At 36.0% G+C, this 23,790-nt stretch overlaps 1 protein-coding gene across 1 annotated transcript in view; it reads left to right on the forward strand.

Moving 5' to 3' along the window:
* Positions 1–23,790, forward strand: part of ABCA12 (ATP binding cassette subfamily A member 12) — a 167,053-nt gene that overhangs the window by 64,457 nt on the left and 78,806 nt on the right. The window contains exons 6-11 of the mRNA XM_036022884.1: positions 2,182–2,367; positions 6,447–6,625; positions 12,477–12,589; positions 16,702–16,777; positions 20,125–20,243; positions 21,448–21,554. Of these exons, the coding sequence (XP_035878777.1) occupies positions 2,182–2,367; positions 6,447–6,625; positions 12,477–12,589; positions 16,702–16,777; positions 20,125–20,243; positions 21,448–21,554 (780 nt within the window). The remainder of the gene's footprint in view (positions 1–2,181; positions 2,368–6,446; positions 6,626–12,476; positions 12,590–16,701; positions 16,778–20,124; positions 20,244–21,447; positions 21,555–23,790) is intronic.

Raw genomic sequence — 23,790 nt, forward strand, 5'->3', positions numbered from 1 at the left:
AAAAGGCTATATGAAAGCAAATGAATCTGTAACACTCGTCAAGCTTGTTGCCCCATTCATACTGATAATGCCTTTGGAAAAATTTCAACAATGGAAAAATATCTCTCTAAAGTAGTGAAATCCTTTTCCTTAACAGAGTTTAGAGAGCCTATCTATGGATTTCCCTCTTATTTGCTAGTCATTTACCTTAATTCCAGATTGCAAGATAATACACATAATTTCTGTCAAAGGTGTAAACTGTCAGCCTGTGAACTGTGTGTGTGAACAGAGATCTTAGATTCATTCATGTAAGTTATTTGTCTGGGTCCTGCCATTCAAGTCCTGCTTTATGCGTTCTTTAGAAATTATGAAGAGGTCATTTTCAACATTTTGCTATAGACATCTCTCTCTCTCTCTCTCTCTCTCTGATACACACACACACAAGCACTTTAAATACATCTATGTCATATATAGTATACATTTGTTCCATCTGAATCCTGAGGACATATCTCTGACTTGTATTCATATTCCAGTGACTATAACTACTGCTGCTTAATATGCCTCTGTTAGTTACCCTGAACACTCTGTATAATTAAGGCATCTCAATAAACCAGTTTATGTAAATAAGCCAAAGAACAACACAAAAATAAATGCCAGGAAAAGGCCCCATACCGATCAAACCAATTCTGTCTGTGCTGGTTGAAATGCAAGACTTTCCTATTCAGCCTAGTCTCAGTGTTAAATGTCTAGTTTCAATAATAAGGAATAGTTGAGGTACCTAAAGTGCCCTGTCTGGCATAAGAAGCCTCTGATATGCTCTGTTAATTCCAATGTAAAGCCTCTCCATGGCAAACAGGCTGGTGTGTAAACTAGGGAGTGTTATTTTATTTCATTCTATTTCTTGTATGTTGGTTCCTATAAGTAATCAGTCTTGCACTGGTTCAGTTAAATTCTTTAATATCTAGAAAAGAAATATTATTCTCAAAGATACTACTTCATTGTGTTAAAACTCCCAAGTTCTCTTTCTCACATGGAATACAATTTCAGAATTTTGTGAGGCAGCACAGAGTCATATATCCAAGTGGAGATAAGTCAAAAATGAATTTTCTATGTATAGATACATATTTTTAGAGTAGTTGGAGCAGTGAAGGGATGTAAAAATTAGGGTGACATATTGATGCCCATGTCAGCAATCTCTGATTCCTCTCTTTTTCCTTACTGCTTTCTGCAACCCTTGCAAGAACGAGTACAGAAATCATTTTGGGGTGAGTTTATGTGCAATGTTAGGAAGTAAATATGGATGAATGGCTAGAAGACCTGGCACTTACACCCTGGAATTAGTGGATCCTGTTTTGTTCCATTACATTTAGAAGTTAAGTCACTGGGAGGCAGAGCATAGATTTTGTGATATAAACTTAAGGGCAGAATAAAGTTAGTTGGCCATTACTTCACAGGTTTATAAGAATTAATTATTAGGAAGGACCCATTAAATATTACAACTAAATACAACTGGCTCTGTAAACATCTAAAGTTCATAATGGTGAATGTGATCAATATTATAGCTGAAAACATTGCCGCATCTGTGACTGGTCTGTATGGTGAAATATATGGGGAACTTATAGTGATTCCATAATGTAAGTGCTTTCCAATTATTGCTTTTGGTAATTATATACTTTTATGTATTTTCATATATATGAAAATATATAGCTGTTACTGTTTTCCTTTTTTCTTCACAAGCATAATTCTTAAATAAAGTAATTGCCTTACAAATGAAACATAATGCATGTTTTTCCACTTCTCAAATAATCTGTTGGTCTTGAGAATAGAGTTTGAAGCTGTTACTGTTTGGAAGCCTTCCAAAGATCAATTTTCCATAAAGTGTCACAAAGAGTTAGAACACCCAGGTCTCTGCTGCTAAATGCCCAGGAAACACTAAACTTTTTAAGCCCGAAGATTTTTTCCAGAGAAGATCTGATACATTTAGGTTCTCTGGTCAGAGACAGGAAATGAGCTCAGTTAAACAAATTCACACATTTGATGACTCTTCATGGGTAAACCCAGTGTCTTTAAGTGTTATTTTGCTATAAAGCAGGACCTTAAAATGACTATTGTGAAGATAGGTCAGTTTCCTGAAAGACTAGAATACTTCAATATCTATATTTACTAACAAAATTATTCTCCTCTTCTCACATACATTTTTAGCTGTTGAAGCAAAATTCAACTTCAGAAGACATACGAAAAGAGCTCTGTGAAACCTACCCAGGATATATTGCTGATAACACCTTCTCTTGGACCACCTTAGGGAAAAATGTTTTAAACATATTTTGCATGTCCAACATGACCCTTTTGGAGTCTTCTCTCCAAGAACTAACAAATGAATTCTCTCAGGTGAGTGTAAACATCTTAATATGACCAGATCCCATACACAATAGAAGGAACTGTATTGTTTTTACTCTTGTACACACAATGCAACTCAACCTGAGTCAGAGAGCAGGTCAGTAGCTCACAAGGACTGCAAAATGCTGCATGGAATATTTGCTGACTTTGGGTATGGATTACTCACACAGTGTCAAACTCTAAGGAGTGTTTGCTTTCCATTTTAATGTGTAAAATTGAAATGATTTTGATGTAGAACCCAAAGTATTGCATTTTGGTTAAGGTAGATGTATGGTTAAGGTAAATGAAATATGGCTTTGTTAAATATGAATGCAGATTGATGGTTTTCCCTGAGATGTTTAAGTGAGAATACTCAAGATGTAATGTAAATTTAATAATGAAACTATTAAATCCATGCAAATCTCAGAAGTTAGAATAAAGGGTAATGTCTTTAATTTTTCTCACTAATACTGAACCTAATTTGAAAAGTTTATTTTTGATGAAACAATATGTTTCTCTTTCCAGAATATACACTAGAACCAAGAACTTTATTTTATAGAGTGCTAACGACCATTTTTATAAGCTAGTTTTAAACTACAATGTGAAAATAAAACATTGATCTACATTTAACACAACCCCACAAAAGATGAAGTATTACAAAAACATACAGAATTGTCTTGAAATTTTATAAATAAATGATACATGTCCACTTCTAATATTTTCCCCTTAATTCTTTGAATTTTATTATAAGTAATATTTATTAAGTACAGAATGCTTAAATTACCCTTCAGTAATCTGAGTTTTCCAAAAGAACCCAATTAGACACACTGTTACAATAATCCCAATTCATTTTGGGCACTTAAAATCCTTTCTTAAGAAACTCAGCAGTTGTGTATAGTACAAGAGTGGTTAAGAATACATTGTTCAAGGAGAGTGCACACAACCCACACTAGGAGGTGCAGCTGGAGTGCCCAGTTTGGGTGAATGGGCAGACTGTGCCATTAGGCCCTACAGGACACCTACTACATTAGTCCACTTTACCAATCCCAGGAGACATAGAGGGTCTCCCTACCACAGAGAAACAAACACATGGAGGCTGCCAAAATGAGGAGACAAAGAAACATATCCCAAATGAAAGAACAGAACAAAACTCCAGAGAAAGAACTAAATGAAATGGAGACAAGCAATGCATTAGATGCAGAGTTTAAAGTACTGGTTATAAGGTGCTCAGTGAATTTAGTGAGAACATCAACAGCATTGAAGTAAATAAAGACAATGAAGTATACACTAACTGAAACAAAAGATAGGGAATCAACAGTAGATTAGATAAAGCCAATAATCAAATAAGCAATTTGGAATATAAGGAAGCAAAAAATACCCAATCAGAATAGCAAAACAAAAAACAAATTAAAAAAATGAAGATTATGAAAGGAGCCCCTGGGACAACTTCAAGCATGCCAGCATTTGCATCAGGGAAGCCAGAAGTGGGAGAGAGAGAACAAGAAACCGAAAACCTATTTGAAAAAATAATGAAAGAAAACCTCCCTAACCTGGTGAAGGAAATAGATATGCAAGTCCAGGAAGCACAGTGAGTTCCAAACAAGATGAACCCTAAAAGGCCCATACCAGGACAAATAATAATTAAAATGCAAAAGGTAAAAGAGAGAGAATTTGAAAATCTGAAAGGGAAAAGCAGCTACCTACAAGGGAGCTTCCAAAAGAATGTCAACAGATTTCTTGACAGAAACTTTGGAAGCCAGAAGGGATTGACAAGAAATATACAAAGTGATGTAAAGCAAGATTACTCTCTCCAGCAAAGCTATCATTTAGAATCAAAGGGTGTATAAAGAGCTTCTCAGACAAGAAATAGCTAAAGGAGTACATCACCACCAACCTAGTAGTACATGAAATGTTAATGAGTCTTTCAAAAAGAAAAAAAGCAGATCAAAAGTGTGAATAATAAAATGACAATAAAACACATCTGCCAACAATTGACTCTAAATAACAAAATAAACAAACAAGCAGAATGAAAAGAGGTTCATAGATATAGAGAACATTTTGACAGTTGCCAGATGGGAAGAGGGTTGGGGAAATTGGTGAGAAAAAATGAAGGGATTAAGAAGTATAAATTGATATTACAGAGTAGTCATGGGGATATAAAGTACAGCATAGTTAATAATATTCTAATAACTATGTATGGTGTCAGATGGGTACAAAACATATTGGGATGATCACTTAGTAAGTTATATAACATTTAATCACTGGGATGTTTAAATTAATATAATGTTTGTCAACTGTAATGGAAAAATGTTTAAAAAGATTTAATTTTTTTTAAGAGGGTATGACTGCAGGGGAAATTGCCAGCATGTCAAACTTTCAACAAAATAGAAAGGAGGAAATTATTAATCAGTCATGGTCTTGAGGTTAAAGTCTCTGGAGAGAACAGAAATTAAATTCAATACAAGGATGACAGGCAGAGAGAGAGAAAACACCACATATATAATGTACAATATATTTTTTAAAACTCTCATAAAAACAAATAAACAAGTAGCTCAGTAGAAATTAGCAAGGATCTGAGCAGGAAATTCATAGAAAAATACAAATGACCAATAAATGTATAGAACATGATAAGACTCATTGATAATCGGGAACAATTAGATGTTACTTTTCTCAGACTAAAAAGAGCTGTTACTATTCGGCAATGACTAGATTGTGAGAAAGTATGTCCTCTGATAGATGGTGATGGGAGTATAAAATGTACTGTTATTTTAGAGGGAATTTAGAAATATTTACCAAAATGCTAAATCTGCATAATTTTTCTTTGGTTCAGCAATATCACCACTAGAAATCTATCCTAGAGAAACAGATGTGCAAAAAAATATGTGTACAAAGACATTCAGTGAGGCATGTCTCTCCCAACTGGAATGACAGCTTCATGAGAGTAGGAACTTTGTCATTTGCTCCTATATTGTTAGTGGCTACATCAGTTCCTGTAACATAGTAGATGCTCAGCAAACATTTGTGGAATGAATGAATGGTACTGAAAACTGGAAATTAATTTTCTGTTACTAGGAAATATTTACATCTAACCTATGGAATACTACAGCTGTTAAAATAAATGAGGTGAAACCATATGTACTGACATTGGAAGATCTCCAAGATCAAATGTTAAGTGAAAAAAACAATAATAGTAAAAAGTTAAAAACAACATAAATTCCATTATTTGAGGAATGATTTACTGGATTGTGATTTACATGAATCTAATATGAGCATCCATTTTGAAGACAAGACAAAACAACACAAAACAAATTTAAAAAGAATTCATAGTTCAAACATATTCTCAGCATGAAAGACCTTGAATTAAGACAGAGGCCTGACTTTACTGGTATGAATAAGTTTGTTAAGAAAATTGCTTTGAGTCAAAGAAAATACTTTACTTCTGACAGTACTAGTTGGTTCCTATGATCCAGAGTAAGGGCAAATGTCATGGTTTTGTTTATCTGTGTGCTTGTAGTACAAGATGTGATTGACTGTTACATAGGTTCACTCACTATATTTATTATAACTAAGGGTCCTGATATTGCAAAACAACTATAGGAATATTTTATTCCATTGAGTGTCTGTTATAAAGTAAACATTTTCACATATATGTGTATGTATACTATATATATGGATATGTATATATAAAGTCTTAAGGGTTCTCCACCCAAATAATAAATAACATAAGATCTACTAATGAATAGAGAAAAGATATGTTTGTGGCTCACAAACCAGGTCCTAGAAAAAAACTCAAATACTACTCAGAAGCTGTTTATTTTAAGAAATTCATTTCCAAAAATACAATTTCAAATATACTTCTGTTTAACTATAAATGTGCCAATTTCTGTAGGTATATGGAAAAATGCAATTATATTTAAGAACAAAAAAATAGTCATTGTCTTTTCAAGTGAAAGATGATTTTAAACTGAATGAAAATCTGAAAGAATCGCTAATGTGAAAATCTAGATGTTTAATGCCGTCAAAGAAAATAAGCCATGTGAGGACAAATGTTGAAGTCTCATTTTGTCCTGTTTGTGGTTTTACGTTTTAAGATATCAAGGGACCCCAACAACCAGAAGGCAGTATTTCAGGATATAGTCAAGGCGCTGTCCTTCTTCTCCAAAGTGCAAGAGCAGACAGCTATGTGGCAGCTTCTCTCTAGTTTTCCAAATGCATTTCAGAATGACACAACGCTAACCCATGTATTTGATGTTCTTCGACATGCAAACAGGTAAGAAAATGTAAGAATTAAGTGAAATGTCACTATTCACAAAAATGTCAGTTTTTAAAAATATTGCCCGTGAAGATCACCAGTAGGAAGGTAATTCAAACACAGCAAATAACACTTCAGCACCTTATTACAGGTTTTAGCAATGAAGGTAAAAGTATTAGTTAAGCAAAGAAACACTAAGGGCATCAGGGTTATCAGAATGTACATTAGAACGTGAGGAGGAACACTAATGTTCTTGACTAGACTGTCAGTTGGTATCCTCGAAATCTGAGAAAGAGATGTATAACAGGCCCAGCAGGAGATTGGAGTGTTGGCTCAGGGACAGCAAGAGCTCATGCATCTAGAATTTAAATGACCCAAGAATAAACTATCTCAGTAGGTTTCAGTTGATGCCATCCAATGTAAAACGACCCTCTTGGTTGGAGTCCTGAACTGAGCCACCTCAAGGGGGGTTGGTCTACCTCATGTGCAACCAGCCTGTAGATGATCTTTCTGAGCCTTCATATGGAGTTGGCTTTATTTAACATATACAACACAAAGATTTGAATAATTTTGCCAAAGAAACGTCTTTAAAGGTTGCTTTCTTCATAAAAGAGATCAGAATATAGCCAGCATTTAGAGTTTATTAAATGCTATAGTTAGGTTTTGACTGTCTTGTCTAGTTAATTTGAAAATGTGCATTAAAAAAAATCAACAATGACTACATCAACAACTGTCAATTACTGAGTGTCCATTATCTGCTGCACATTTTACTAGCCCTTTGTATGAGGTCTGTCCAGAAGGTATCCAGCCATGTAATATGAAAAATAAAGACATTTATTGAAGAAGCTATCAGATACAAGAAGCATTGTACATAAGACAATGACACCTCGGTCCCCTTCAAAGTAGGTGCCTTGAGACCTCATACAGTTCTTACAGTTGTCATCAGCTGCCCCATTGTATTTTCCTGAATCTCAACAACAGTCTGAAATCTCTTCCCTTTCAAAGGTGATTTTGGTTTTTGGGAAAGCCAGAAGTTGCCGGGCGCCAAATCTGGGTGGTGGTAGGGTTGAGTTACCTTGGTGATTTGATATTTTGCCAAAAAACTCTGCACAGGATATGATGCATGAGTGGGCATGTTGTTGTGATGAAGCTGCCAATCACCAGTTGCCCATAGCAGTGGGCTTCTGAATCAGCTGAGTAGTTTCTGCAGAGGGATTTTCAAGGTTAACTCAAAATTTGATGCAGATTCGTTGCTCTACTTGCTCAGTCATTTTGAATACAACAGCCACACAGTACTCATGTTCATTCAATAGTGTCTACCACCCCCACTGACTGGTACAGTGAAGTCATCATTATTCATGCATGCACATTCCAGTCCATTCTCCTTGGCTGCAGGTTACATCAATGTAGCACAAACTGTTCTCGTTATGTTAACAATGGCTGGACTTTTCCAGACAGACCTTGTATATACCACATTAAATCCTATAACTAAACTATATTTATCTTATTAATAAGGTAACAGAGGTCCATAAAATTATTATTCGATGATCGTGCAGCTAGACAATTCAGACCTGAGTTTTCTAACTCCAGAACCCAGGCTGCTTCTCTACAATGTCATTAAGACTACAGGGTATTCCATCTCTAATGTCTGATGCACCAGAAGAGAATGTCCTCATCTTCTTTGGAAAGCTTCCAAGAGCTTATGTTAATTCGAAGGCCTTATAATAAATCCTTATGTTGGTCCGTTAATCTCATCTAATCCTCACAACAGGGCTCTGAGATGAAGACAACAGATATGCCCATTTCATAGAAGAGGAAACAAACCCTCGTGGAAGTCACATGACTTCCCCAAGGTTCTACAGTTAGTGAGTGGCAAAGGCAGGACCTGACTGAACTCAAGAAATCTGAGTCCTGTGCTCTTTCCACAGCAGCATGTCATAACTAAATTATAGAAGGGGCACTATATTAGGAAATTTTATTTTCTAGATTGGTCCTCATTTTAGCACTTAGGAAAATTTTTACTCACCCCAAATTTTTACACTGACTCTTCCTCTTAATTATATTCTGTCTTAGAAACAAATAGGTAAGTCAATTAAAGGGCAAGAGGGATTATTTGAATGTACAATACAGCAATGAAAAGAGTCAGAAAATATGTAGACCACACTGCACACAAACTGGAATGGAAAAAGTTTTCAGAGATGGACAGCCTCAATTGTCGGCAAGAATGTAGAGCAAATAGCATTGCTAGTTAGAGTGTAAAATGATACAACCATTCTGGAGAACAGTGACAGCTCTAATGAAGGTAACGGTGGAGCCATATGATATGTTAGCTTTCCATCTTTAGCTATTTACCCAAGAAAATGAAAACATGCCCACACAAAGACTTGTAGGCTAATATTTATAGCATATTTACTCATAAGAACTAAAAATTGGAAGATAAAAACAAATATTTATAAACAGAATGGTGGAAAATGAGTTTATTTATAATTTGGAATTCTACTCAACAAGAAAAATAAACAGATTACTGAACCACCCAACAAGGTGAATAAATCTTATGATTATTATACTGGCAAAAGAACCCAAACCAGAAAATAAAAGAAACACTCTGGATGTGTAGATATTGTATTATTTCATTTAAATGAACTTCCCATGTTGACAAAATTAATTGAGAGCATTAGACATCAGATCAGTGCACCCTAGAGCAAGTGCTGGGAGATGAGCAAATGTAGGGCACGGGGCTCATCAGAGTGCTTTGTATCTTATTAGTGTGGTGGCTACATAAGTATATAAACTTGGCAAAACTTATTGAACTGTAACCTGCATGTATCATATCATATGTGAATTATACCTCAATGAAGTTTGGTTACAAAACAACAAATAAAAAAGAAAAATCCCACAAAATATTATTCAGTGGAAGGTAGAAGATCCAAAAATTACTTTAGGGTCAAAAATAAATGAATAAATGACTAAATAAAATACTTTAGGCATTATTTTGGTGAAATATAGTACATAGGAAGGACATTTCACTATAGCTATTTTAATTCTCTTAAAATCTAAAATAAAATAATTGCATATTAGAGCATTACACAATCGAGTTTGCTGTCAGGTAATGACTATAAATGTTGTAAACCAGCCTATATATTAATGAAGGAGAAAAAGGAAGTAGCTAAAGAGAAATAGCTTCAAGTTATTTTTTTAAATAGATGACATTCAACTTTTAACTAATCAGAACAACTCTTCTTTTGTATGTGTGTCATTTATTTATTTATTGCTAATTTATATATTCATTCTTTTTAATATGATAGCCTCTAGCCATATGTAGTTTTTGACTTGAGAAACTAAATTTTTAACTTTATTTAACTTCAGTTATTTTAAATTTTCAATATTGACACTTGATACTATAAGTGGTAAACCTTTTAGTATGTTTGGATCAATGTAAGAACCTACTTTTTCACCTGTAAATGTAATAGACCCTAAATACAGATTAAGTGTTCTTAAATAAAAATTTAGCATTTAAACTGAAATGTTCCTTAAGTGTAAAATACATGGTAAAGTTTAAAGACTTAGTGCAATAAAAGATTTAAAATATTTCATTAATATATTTATGTTGATTAAATATTAAAATGATATATTTTGGATGTAGTGGGTTAAATAAAATGTTATTAAAATTAATTAATTTTTTTAGTGTGACTACTAAAAAATTAAAAATTGAACATGTGGCTTGCATTTTATTTCTGTCGGAAAGCACTTCACAAGCCAGTTTTTAAAGTTAAATTTCCTTCACTGCTGTTATTAGACTGAGGGTCATTAAAGGCCACAGGTTCCTCACAAAGGACTATATTTTATCACAAAACTAGGATCTCATTGGCTTATCTTACTCCAGGAACTACATAGCAATTTTCATCATTTTCTCCAACAACTTTTTTAAGTTCCAAATTGTTATATAACTCAATTGCCAAAACCAGGTTATATAATGCTAGGGTTATGCCAGAAATTAGCAGATATAAGCAATCACAAAAATCAAGAAGGGTATATAAAAATATTTATTATTTTCACCATTTATGAAGAAGCTTTGCTGAGGTATGTATGAATCATGGAAACTCTTTAAAATTACCTTCATAAGGCAACTTGTTTTGGGTAACTTCCATTATTGTAAGATGACTAGCAGGAAAAATATCTAAAAAGCAAAATAAAAATATTCTGATCAGTGCTTCAAAGGACTTTAGAGAGAATGGGGGCCATGTGTCATTATTATTAAATTACATTTTAGTGAAACAAAGATGAATTAAGTCTGCTGACATTTTACTGATGATATTAACAACACTGATGCTGACAGTCTTAATGAGATTGCCACGTTTTCAGCCTCTGAGGGTGTTTCTTTGGCACAGTGCATGAGGCCAGTCAGGCAGTGGGTCATGCTTGGAGGAGGCTGGTGGGGAGCTGGGACCTGAGATTGTTGAACTGGCTACCTGGTCACCAGGGCTCTTCTCCTCCCCTGCCATGCTGGGGCAAAGTTTCCATGCCAGAGGCAAGTCGTAGAGTAGAAAGTACATGAACTTTGAAATTAGACAGAGTCAACTCTGCTTATTAACAGGATAAAACTGTGTAAGTTATTTAATTTTTTTCAATTTTAGTTGACCCATCTTCAAAACAGGCAAATAAAATTGACTTTGTGGAATTATTACAAAACTAAAGGAAATCATATATATGTTTACATTGATATACAAATACACCAATATCCATATGTGCATCCTAATACTATACTAGAAACTAGGAGAACCTCCAAATCTGGCACTCTTAATGTAGCCCTCATTCATAGTTAGGAAGCTAAAATTAAAATAATCTAAATATTAAAAATGCCAAAAATTTTGTAGAATGCCACAGACATGCATGCATACACTGTGCCTATTGCTAGAATGAGCCTTCAGTTGGCTGAAATACATAGAGAAAAACTATTAGCTAATTTGTACTACATTTAACTTTGCAATGACACAATGTTAGCAAAGCCTTTTCTTCTACAGTTACTACTCTTGTAGATGAAAGCGTTGCCTTAGCCTTGATCATTGGTATAAGTCACAGTATTTGTGAAATTCAGACATACGTGTACAATGCCAGCATTTTTAAAGATATTAATGACAAAAAGAGAATTGCATTTCTTAAGTAACTAATTGCTTTTTAGAAATATGCAATGAACTCAAGCATAAGTGAGTTTGCTGATTGTCCATCTCCAGTGCAGACTGCCCATCTCACTAGTGACATAATATTGGAAGACAGTGCCAGCTAGTCTGGGTATTAGTTCTGAGCTACCCCCTGGAGTAGACTGTGGCCTGTGGACCACTTAAAGGGGAGAACACAGTCTTTAATTAGGGCAAGCTCCATTTTTTTCCAAAACCATTACCATTTACTTAGCAAGAGATAAATATTTATCAAATGCTTGAATAACAGTTATTCCTGAAACTGGGTCCTTTATCTGGGTGTGACTTTTAGTGACAATAATTTCCAGTGTTGAATTTTTTCTTTACTTAAAAAAACAGTGCTATCCTTTCCTTGGAAGTAGCTGTTCCTTATCACTTATTTTCGAGTCTTAACTGAAACAACTGATGTGAACGTCTCCCTCACCTTCAGGGCTTCGAGTCCCAGTGCTTTAGTCTGCCGGAGACGTGAAGTGCTCTGTCTGGTTCATGAACACTTTGTTGGGATTTTGTGCATGAACAGGCAAACAAGTAATTAGACAACAACCACAGCATCTTGTCTTTTCATGTTATAAGAAAGTTTTCTCTGCTGTAGACATTTTCTCCTTGAGTAACCTTTTGTTTCTGTCTGCAAACCTTGCAATGCAATTTGGTTTAATTGTTCTTTGACTCGTTAGTGCGCTGCTGGCCGTGCAGAAGCTGTATCCACGCGTCACCACGAATGAAGGTTTCAGAACTCTCCATAAATCCGTTAAACATCTGCTGTACACCCTGAACTCCCCAGCTCAAGGTACTGTATTTCCATCTTACTGTATTCTATTCTGTGTCGCAAAGCCTGTTAGAAATATAAAAGATTGCATTTGTGGATCCTATTATTCTTAGGTGGGGGCATGTGCTAAGACTAAATCTAGACATCTGGCTAATAAAAGTGTGGAGAAAGGAAGAAATCGCTGGAAAAGACTCTGAGTTTCTAGGGTTTTTATTTAGGTGAAAAGGGTCTCTCAGTTTGTAAAACGATGTGTACACTTGGTATGGTAAACAAATATCAAAAGTAAGCCTCAACAAATAGATTTCTACCAGTACTTTTTGGAACAAAAGCCCACATTGAATTGCAGAATTTTTGCATTGATTTCCAGATGTTGGCTTTTTAATGAGGGGATTCCTTTATTGGTGAAAATATTCCACTCAGCCAGCCATTTTGAAAATGCATTGTGGACATTGGAGTATGGCTAGATCAGTATAAATCTCCCGTCAACCCCCTTGAGAAGGCTATATAGCATGTTGCTAGTGAGTCAGAAAATCTCACCTTTGCATGTATAGAATAGCATCATATACCACACACGTGGAAATACACAACATATAAACACACAGAGAGATTTCGAGCTGTAAGGAGTAAGTCCCTATTTCCTAAGTAAAATGTTCAGTTCGCATTTAGGTCTTCTGAATGAGTTTAGAATTCAATCTTTTCAATTGAGTTTTGTCAGCTTTTCAGTATGTGGACTTTCTCTTTGGATGACAAATAAGTATCGCAGGTCACAAGCTGATTGTTCATTGTAAGGTCTTGAACCCTGCGTTTCCATGTGAAAAGCAGGTCTGCAAAGGCTTTGAAGAATTCTCACTGGGGGGTCTAACATACTCTTGGATACCGATTTCTGTTCATCTGGAGCATTTTGTACATCTACAATTGCAGACTTAATGACTGGCTTTTAAGATACTTGTTAAATTCAAGGTCTTGAAGAACACTGGGAAACAAAAGACCCTTTAAAAAAAAGTCCAGGCCAGAAAACCAGACAGTGCACTAACAAACACCAATTATTTTTCTTTTTATATTTGCATTTTAAGGACTTGAGAGCTTCAAGTTTCTCCTTACCATTCTTTTCATCTTCAGCCTCACACCTTGTAATTACATAAAGTAAAAAGATAAAGTTAAAAAGTGTTTCACAAATGACAAAGGCTCATCAGTGCTTTAGAAGCCAGAGAAGTAAGCTGCACGTATTCACTGAGGCAGCCAACCATTTTTTTTTTTGGTGAATCGGTGTTTTAATATTTGACAATAGTCATGTTTCATGTCTGTGCATGCGCCAAATTTTTTAATGTATTAAAGCATGTCATTAGATGATCAAAAGGACAAGGAAATACACATCAAGGAGATGTGTTTTTGTTTGAAAATTTGATACGCTTAATTGAATTTGTGTTTTAATTTCCTGCTGTGACTCCATCGGTCTGAGGGTACCAGTCCAGGGGCATCAGTGTTGGTTCCTGAAAGTCTGTGACCCCAGGTTCCTACCTGCTTGAGTAGAAAACTTGTGGACTTTGAAAAATCCTTTTTAGGTAACTGTGGAAATCCTTCCGGAAACCGGAACTTGTCATCGAAGGCTGGCTGACCCAATGACAGTAGTTCAACAGTTCAGGGGTCTCTAGCCCCAACCACAGCCTCCTGCCACATTGCCAGGCCACCGCCTGCTTATAGTGTTCACGGCCTTGAACAGCATTTGTGAACACATTTTCTTCCTTGGCTTTACTGTCAGTTAAGCTGGAGCAGGGTGGTATCTCCTAGCAGACTGGCTTGGGTGCTCTCCAGTGCATGACAGGGTTGATGGAGCTTTGAGAGTCTCATGCCACTCATTCCAAAAAGGACAATAAAAAAAGTTGTATTTTTGCGTGTCCATAGTAAGTGCTTTGTTATCCTAAGTCCCTTTTATCATCAAAACAACCCCATGGAATATGGTTATTAACTCCCTTTACAAAGAAACCGAGGCAAAGAGAGGCAGGGCACTTCGCCTATGTTATACATCCAGCAATAGGGGAAAATCCTGGATCTGTCTATGCCCAAAGCCAGGTCCCTTGAGCTCTTTGCTGGATGCCTCGCTCATCCTTACTCACTGGGACGTATACACACTTGATTCCAGGGTCTCTCAGGCCAAGTACCTGCCACCACCAAGCCTCACGGTGGCTCCACTTTCAGTCTCTAATGAGATCTGGTTTTATTGTTCCCGACCCTTCCATGTGATACATTTTCCCACAGCCAGCACCTCATTCCTCCCCATCCCATACTCTGCTTTCGACACTGCCCCCCCGCCCCCCAACCCCATGTCTGTCTCTGACTCAGCCTCAATTATGAACACACTTGAAGGTTTCTTCAGGAGCCTGCCCAGCAACCATGAGAATCCGGAGATGCTAAAAACACTTGGGAAGAAGGTTGTCTTTTAATTCCCTGTCTTAAGGAATTTAATTCTCAGTTCTGCCTCAGCGGGTTTCCCTGCTTCACGGTTTAGTATTTAACACTTCCACGGAAAAACTCTGAATTTAAAATAAATGAATAAAAATAAATAAAGACACTGAATTTTGAGAGCAAAGGTTACCTTTGTGACTCACTGAAGTTTACTCTTTTGCAAAGTAATATATTGTATGAAGTTATATCTTTAACTAGAAAGCCATTCTTACTGGTGAAAGAGGTTATCTGTGCACTAGATTTTTTCCTATGTGTATGGGCACCAATTTTAAAGATGCCTCATTCTATAAATAAAAAAGTAAATTCTCACTTTTTAAAAGTGTGTAACATTTCCCCTGATAGTAAAGCCTATTCAGTGCAGTATTTTTCCCCAGGACACTTTATACTCTAGAAGAGAAAATGATGAAAAGAAAAAGCACCTACTAACATCAAGGTCAAGTCTATCATGGATATGTACAAAGTTAATTTCCATTAGTTACTCATTTTAGTAGCTCAATGAGGGAGAGAAACTCCATGCAATATATTATATGAATGACGCTGAACTTGTTCCGTATTACCTTGGAGTTCAAAGTGAAAAACACTTTTACACACATGCTAATTTAAATGGACTATGTGACCAGCACTGGTCAAGTATGGACGACTCCACAGTTTTGCACTAGAACTCTTTGGAAGGCATTAGGACACACTAACTAGAGAGAATGGGAGAACTATTAATGCTGGTAATAAAATTTCCTGTTGAAAATGATTAGGCCAGTGTTAAAAATGACAGCACTAAAACATACTGTATTATTTATAAGGAGTAAGTAGTGTCAGGAGAGAAGACAAATAAGTGATGCCGTTTTCCTAAAGGGGCTGAATGAAAGCATTGGATTTATAATGTTTTTATTTATTCAGCAACCATTTCAAATATTTTCATTGTCAATTTTTCATGTGAATGTTATTGCACACTTACTCTTTACTGATACGACGTTATGTGGCAAGCTGAATCAGCAACCTATTTGACTTCTAAGGGCAATTCTTAATGTTAAATTAGATCTTCACATAAGGTTTCCCTTAGACCAAACTGAGTGATTACCTTCCACACTCCAAAACTTCATATTATTTGAAATCACTCGAAACAGTTCTGTTAAAATGAGCCAATTTGCATTCACAGCTGCATTCAGTTGAAATCAGTGGCTGCTTTTTGAAAGATGAAAAATATAGATCAGAGATGGCAGATGTTCCTGTGTTCTAGACTACTGAAGGCAAAGAAAATCCCGCTATCCATGATGGAGTTGGCTTCATTTGATTAATAAGCCACATGGTTATACATAGGTGTTTCTTAAGTACGATATTAAGAATAACCTATGTATAAATACTTAAGAATCACCTATGTCTTAGGATAAAATAATGTAACAGTTTCATGCACAAAGAAAGAGTTTGTTAGAAATGCATGCGCTTAACCATTGGGATTGATTATTTTGATTAGTAACCATCTATTTTCTGTAAATATCCTAAATGTTTTCAACAAAAAGGGCGTAGACATCACTTCCAAAGTCTTTTGGAGAAAAATTATGCATATTTTCTGCATTTTCCCTCTTTAATCTTACCCAAAGTGATTTTTGCTAAGAAAAATAACTACTTTAAGCCAACGTGTTAAATATTTACCTGGATAAACGTTGTTACTTTAGGCGGCTCCGATAATACAACATACTCGTGGAGCGAAGAAGATGGACAGCCACTTTCTCCAAGCAGCCTGGCAGCACAGTAAGTCTTTCTTTGTTGTTTTGTTGGTTTGTTGTAAATTAGAAGGTAACTTGGCTGCAGCGATCAAAACAGTTCATAGACATAAATTCTTTTATATGTGTAAGACTATGGAAAAGGAAAGTCAATTATTGACTGACCAAAGAAAAGGGTATATAGGTGGTGTGGTCAAGTTGAAACTTTGAAGGATCTCTTTTTCAATTCCAAGATTGCATAATTAGATCCAATTTGTCCTGTCTGGATTGGTTGGTTACCTTATGTCTATGAGGAAAATCTAGCTGGAGTTCCAATTTCCAACTCTTTTAAAGGGTTTTCATCATGAAAAAGGTATAAGCCTTCAATTTTTCACATTGCTATTTACTTCAGCTTTAAAAAATCAAAGTATTTCTTATGGCCATTCAAGGTAATACAAAAATTTGTTTGCTTCAGTAGTGTTTGGGTAGCAAACTGTTTATAGGTAATTCAGTGTTGGAGTATTATTGGGGCATATAAATATGTCATCCCAGAAATAGGCAGTGGGTATGACAGCAGCAACCTTGGCTTCTAAGGACCATTATTACAAGCAGTTCCCTGTAATAACTGTAGCAGTTATTGTAGGCAATACAAGCAGTTGCCTCTAGAAGCTGATTGAAGTAAATTCCTATATCAAGGCAAATTTAGAGATGGCCTGTTATGTAAAAATTGTTTAGGCCCAATAAATTACACTATTGAAATTTTTCACTTTAGTCCCAAAGGATACATTTCTATGTTAATGGAAATTTGTATAAATAATAACAAATAGTAGGGCTTATTTTTAACCATGAATTTCTTCTTCTAACATCAAATTTATGCAGTTGTTTCTAATCTATTACTTAGCGAGAAGTTCTCCCACTCTGGGTGATTCTAGGCAAAATCCTTCCATAAACAACTACCTCCTATCTCTGTCCCACCCCTCTTCTCCTCGAAGGCGGCTGGACCACATGCTTCTCGCGGATCAATTGGGCAGCCTTGGGAAGTTTCCCCCTAGCCAGGACGCCATGTTCCAAATAGCCTTTCATAGCTATTGAAAAGGAATAAATAAATAAATAAATAAATAAATAAATAAATAAATAAAAAGCCTTGAGCTGCGATAACTGGTGATTATCGCTGAAGCCAGGTATCTCCATCCGGGCCTCGAGGCACCCACAGCATCGATAATGCCGACACCTCAGACCTGCAAATTTCACAGCAAACACAGTTAGCTGCTGACAGCTCGCTGACAGTTTATTAGGGAGAATTCAATACTTTAAGATGCTTCTTGTTGAGACTGATGCCATGAAGGGATTTTTTATCTCTGCACTTCCTTTCTCTTCCCACTTTAAAATAATTGCAGAGTGGCATACTTGGCATAAAATTAAAAAATTACGGTCCAGAGTTTTGTAAAGAAAGCTGCTCAAAAATGTTTTTTTTTTCTTAGCTCTTCTCCTTCCTCATTATTTTTGTTCTAAGGTTATAGTTTTTATTGTCTTGCGTGTGGGTGGGTATGGACACTCATGCATGCACACATCCACAAGCTCATCTCCTTAACGCAAGCGTTCATGCGGAGTAGGCAGGATCACATATACAGGGTACATAAATTAAATGGTTTGAAGGAGTGATTGGATGTTTATACCAAGACAGTGGCACATGGATATGGAATCTTCATTTGGAGGCTATAGTAAATCCAATCTCAAAAATCTCATCAATCAAATATTATAAAACTAAGAGAATGGCTTAGGCGATATTTCAAAGTCACGTCTAGCACAACATTCTTTTATTTTAAGCTTGAAATGTTATTGTGAGAACCTCCTGTGCCATTGCGTTAAGAACACAGGCGGCGAACACAAGGCCCGAGGGCTGAATCAGGCCCTCCACCTTGTTTTGTCTGACCCAGCACCTTGTTTCTACCTAGTTAAGGAGTAGTTACATTTATACAGTCCTAAAATTACATTTGGCCCTTTGAAGGCCACCGTGAGGCTGGGATGTGATCCCCAGTGAAAATGAGTTTGACACCCCTGATTTAGAAGGTTAGGCTCATATTTTGCTCTTGAGCACTACATCAGAATGGAAATGGCTCTACGCTATAATAACTAGCAGAAAGGAAGACAAACACAAAAGAAGAAAAGACAATACTGGGGAGAGAGTCCCTGGTCAAAAATGCACAAGCAAAAGCAAGAGGGCTTGGAAATGATTGCTATTTTCTTTTTACTAGGAAGGCTAGGGACTGTATTTATGTAAGGGTCAGCCATTGCACCAATTAGCTGTGCTCTGACTGCCAAGTCAGAGACTTTTCTTGACATACATTTCTCTCTGAAGTTCCTGAAGGATCCAGTGTTGTTGACCCACATCTAAACACCCTGAGACTTTTTTCATGTTAATGCAAACATTTTCCTTCACATTTGCTAGTTATGCCAGGGTAAATCTTTCCCCTCACTATTTGAAAATCAGAGTTAAACACATCTGACAAAACTAGTTAATTTGTGTATTGTACAGTTTGATTCAAATTAGATGGTCTCCAAATCAGTCATCGACATTTATCTTCTATCTACCAAAATGAAATTCAACAGTAGGCATTAAGGGAAGAAGTTACAAAATAAATAGAGAAACAGCCTCACAGGGAAGTGAAGGGCATGCATAACACTCACATTTATTCACTTACATACATCTGCCTCAAAAATCCTAGGCATGTTCTCATATACCAGTCAGAAAGAAACCATAAAGTAGTTAATTTGGTAACACAAAATTTGTTGATGGTTTAGAATTAAAAAAAAAACTTATATTGTTCAAATGGATGCCACTGTTTCTCTTTTCTCACAGTGAAATGAGCTTAAATGTATTTACAGAATGTTATAAGTATAAAGAATCTAGCAGATCATCCAGCCCCTCATTAGACCAGAGAAGAAGATGAGATCCAGTGTGGGGTTGCCAGGTTTAGAGGGAAAAGAAAAAACCATGGAAGACTCATGGGACATACTTACATCAAAAAGTTATTTATTGTTGACATGAAATTCCAACTTAACTCGGAGTTGTGTATTTTATCAAGCACTCTTAGCCCAGCGCTTTTTTTCTTTCCCATACATTGGCCTAAAAATTATCTTAATACTAGTTATGATTGGATATTAAAATAATTACGTACACTGCTAATGCCATGGGAAAGGCAAGTTCTCAGAGAACCCAGGATCAGGCTGTCACGGTGCACCTGGGCTGGGTGAGGGGAGACGTCCTGATTCCCAGTGTCACGATGCTCAAGTCAGCCCGTGTGTAAAAACCAGGGACCCACATGATCTCACAAAAATGGCTCTGCTTTATTTTTATGTGACTTAATTTACATATTCTTTTCTAATTCTATATAGGCTCCTAATACTGGAAAATTTTGAAGATGCCCTCTTAAATATATCAGCCGATAGTCCTTACATTCCTTATTTGGCATGTGTGAGAAATGTCACTGACCACTTGGCCAGGGGGTCACAAGGTAATATTCTTCTTATGCTCCTCTAAAGTAGTAAGACTTTTAAGACATTTGCTTAAAAAGGAAAGAAAATTTTAAAATCTTAGTTTCCACCTTGACTGAGTAGCTCAGTGGATTGAGGGCAGGCTGAGAACCAAAAAGTCGTCGGTTCAACTCCCAGTCAGGGCACATGCCTGGGTTGCAGGCCAGGTCCCCAGTGGGGCCCACGTGAAAGGCAACCACATATTGATGTTTCTCTCCCTCTCTTTCTCCCTCCCTTTTCCCTCTTTAAAAAAATAAATAAAATTTTTTAAATTTTAAAAAATTAAAATAAAATAAAATCTTAGTTTCCATATGCATCGGTTTCAGTTTGGTGATTTGACATATCAAAGGAATATATAATCATATTATTATAATATTACTTCCCTTGCTATTGCTAGTACAACCTGGCCCCCTGGACAAACTTTCCAAAGGTCCAGAGTCATAAGGGGTTCATCCAACCTTTCATACATTTTCTGTGCCCTTAGTCATTTTAGTTGTCAAAAAATAATGAAGAATGAGAATAAAGACTTCCAAAAGCAGATGTAAATTATGTGCACAAAGGGATCTTTGTGGCAGACTATTTGTGCCTCCTACTGTTACACACTTTATTTTCAGTTTTCTTCCTACATGGGCAACCATAAAAATTTGCATTTAATCAAAGGTTTCTTTTCTTTTAAAGAGAAAATATCTATGTTTTCACATTTCATAGGAGATAAGTATTTACTTATCTACAGCAAAACTGTTTTTGAAACTTAATGGCAAGCAAATAGCCCAACAAATAATTAATATGGTCTCCGTTTAGTGGGCATGAATTAATTAAGGTTGTAAGGGTGTATTTGTGTGACAGTGATTATATAACCTGTTTGCCCATATACACTTAAACTTAATAGTAGATCCAAAAGTCATAAATAAAAACATTTTCAATTCACAGAGAGCCAAAATTCTTTAGCACCTTTGCTAGAAATATTTTTGTCTCAAAGCAGGCTATGTGAATATTTTTAAAATAATGAACTCTGTAGTCTCCATGGTTCAAGAAAAAGTTAAATTTTCATTTGTTTTATGTTTAGACTGAACTAAGCTGTTATTGTAGAAAAAGTAATAAATTAGGAGAAAGGTATCTTTCAAATTGGTTTCCTAAATGACCTTGCAATTCCCATAAGGTAACTTTTCTTCCCTTTTTTTACAGAAAATTTAAGACTCTTGCAGTCTACAATTCAATTTAAAAAATACATTCTTCAAAATGGTTCCTATGAGGATTACTTTCCTTCACTTCCTGAAGTCCTGAAATCAAAAGTAAGCCCTGAAAGAAAAACATAAATGTCAACACTTCGGCAAGATGGATTTAGTTTAAGTTTTAAATCTCTGTCTTCGTAAATATTGGTCTTATTTGGACTCTAGATTCATGCTGGGAATTGGTGACAGAAGTGTGCAGGTGTTAAGATATTTTGTTTTTAATTGGTGGATGTGTCTGCATGAAATGACCCATAAGAGCCGAGTTACAGTGTGCATATACATAAAGGAATGACTAAAAATATAGTCATCTCATGAAGCTTCATGACTTGAAAAAGGATTCATAATATTATTTCTAATTTGAGTTGTCTTTAGTTTTCTAAACTATAAAATCTGACTTCAAAAGCTCATGATGTTTTAGACTTTACAGTGTGCTGAAAAAATCTCAGAAGTTGACTCACTTTATTTTTATTATTGTCACTATGAGAAGAAACTAATAATTCATATTAAATTTTATGGTATTGAGGAAAGGGGAGAAAGCAAGAAAAAAATGAAAACTCTGAAGTTTGGATAAGTTCGTGTTTATTTGCATATTATTCTTTGTTTAGCTCATGCATATAGTATGCAGGTTGTCATGAAATTCACTTCATTTCTTAAATAGCCCTATTAAATTTTGAAGGCAGTTTTCCTGGTAAGAACAGCAGTTTAATCTGATTTATGTAGCCAGGGATAAAGTAAAATTAGACCTTGTTTATTCAGGGCATGCGAGATGACTTGCTGTGGAGTCGACATTAAGCAGGCATCCAAATCACATGCCCATGAATATTACAAATATATGTGCCAGTTAGACTACCTACATGGTAGTCCTAAGTCTTCTACACAAATCAACATTTTTAATGTACTCCATTTAGCACTACCTTAATTTGTGCAAATGAGAAGGAAGTTATGCATTTATCTGAAGAATATCTACTCATCCTTCAAGGACAAGTTTGTCATCCCAGCGATATTAGAATATCACCTGTCTTCCTGTTTCTTGGCCAGGATAATGACTTTGTGTGCACATAGCATTTATCCATTCTTTCATTCAGTCTATCATCTGTACTCCCATAATACTAATCTATTTCTTCAAAATTCTTATCATCAATTGGAGAACTTGGAAAGGCAGACCAGTAATTGTAACACGGTGAGATAAGTGCTGTGGTATGTGGAAGGGCAGGATTCTGTGCAGGGAGGAGGGATATCAAAGTCAGGCTGCAAGGGATGGAGGTGGAGGGAAAAAAATGTCACAGAGGAGGTAATGCTTACTTGGAGTCTTGCAGGACTGTGTAGAATTCAGTTACGGTCCTGCCTTCCAGACATAGGGACCTACATTTGTAAGATGACAGTGGTGTAAGCCTGAAGGACAGATACAGGCTACCTGGTGTCATGTGTCCAGCCTAAGCAGAAGGTGCCTGTGGGAGAGGCAGGAAAGGGGGATGTGCAGAACCTGAGCGCAGATCCCAAAGACTGCTTTGTGTGTAGCCAAGGAGTTTGAACCTGATCCTGAAAAAGTTGTGAATTTTAGGGTGATAACTGCCTTTTAGAAAGGGATCTCTCTGGGAGAATTGTGGAGGATAGGTTGGAGGAAAGCCAAATAGGTGATATCTGAAGTAACCTAAGCAAAAATTGAGAGTGTGCACTATGCCAATGGCAGAGAATTAGAAGGGAGAGACACTTTCAAGGGTGCTGTACAAGGCTGAGTTAACAGGAAATGGTGGCAGGCAGTGGGGTGTGAAGTGTGAGGAAGAGATTCTGACAACAGAGATTTCTGGCTTTTGGAACTTATTACTTAGCACTATAATTTTCTGTATATATAAGGTCTATTTCCCTTACTAGAGTATAAACTCTGATTAAATTATGCATCTGCATCTCTAAAGCCCCTAGCACATAGTGGGAGCTTAAGACTTGACTTCTGAATGCATGAATAAGCGTTAAAGTCGAGCCTTGACCATGTAATTGTGTTATGTGGGCAACTACTCAATGTATTTTTCAACTTGCAAAGTAACTGAGCAGTGTACAATTTATGCTAGAGAAATAGAAAGAAAGCATTCTCAATCATTTACTTTAATGGAATGGGAATGGAGCTAAGAATAATATAAAACAGCATCTACATTTTTAATATACTGTTCCCCTAGAGGGTTATATTAAGAAAAAATTTCTAGAAGCCACCAAGATGGAAACAAATTACAATTTTGTCCCTTGGATAGAAAATGCATTTTCATTTATAAAAGCATGGCTGCTATTTGCCACTGACAACCCA

This window comes from Phyllostomus discolor, chromosome 4, assembly GCF_004126475.2.
Source record: "Phyllostomus discolor isolate MPI-MPIP mPhyDis1 chromosome 4, mPhyDis1.pri.v3, whole genome shotgun sequence".
Taxonomy (NCBI): Eukaryota; Metazoa; Chordata; class Mammalia; order Chiroptera; family Phyllostomidae; genus Phyllostomus; species Phyllostomus discolor.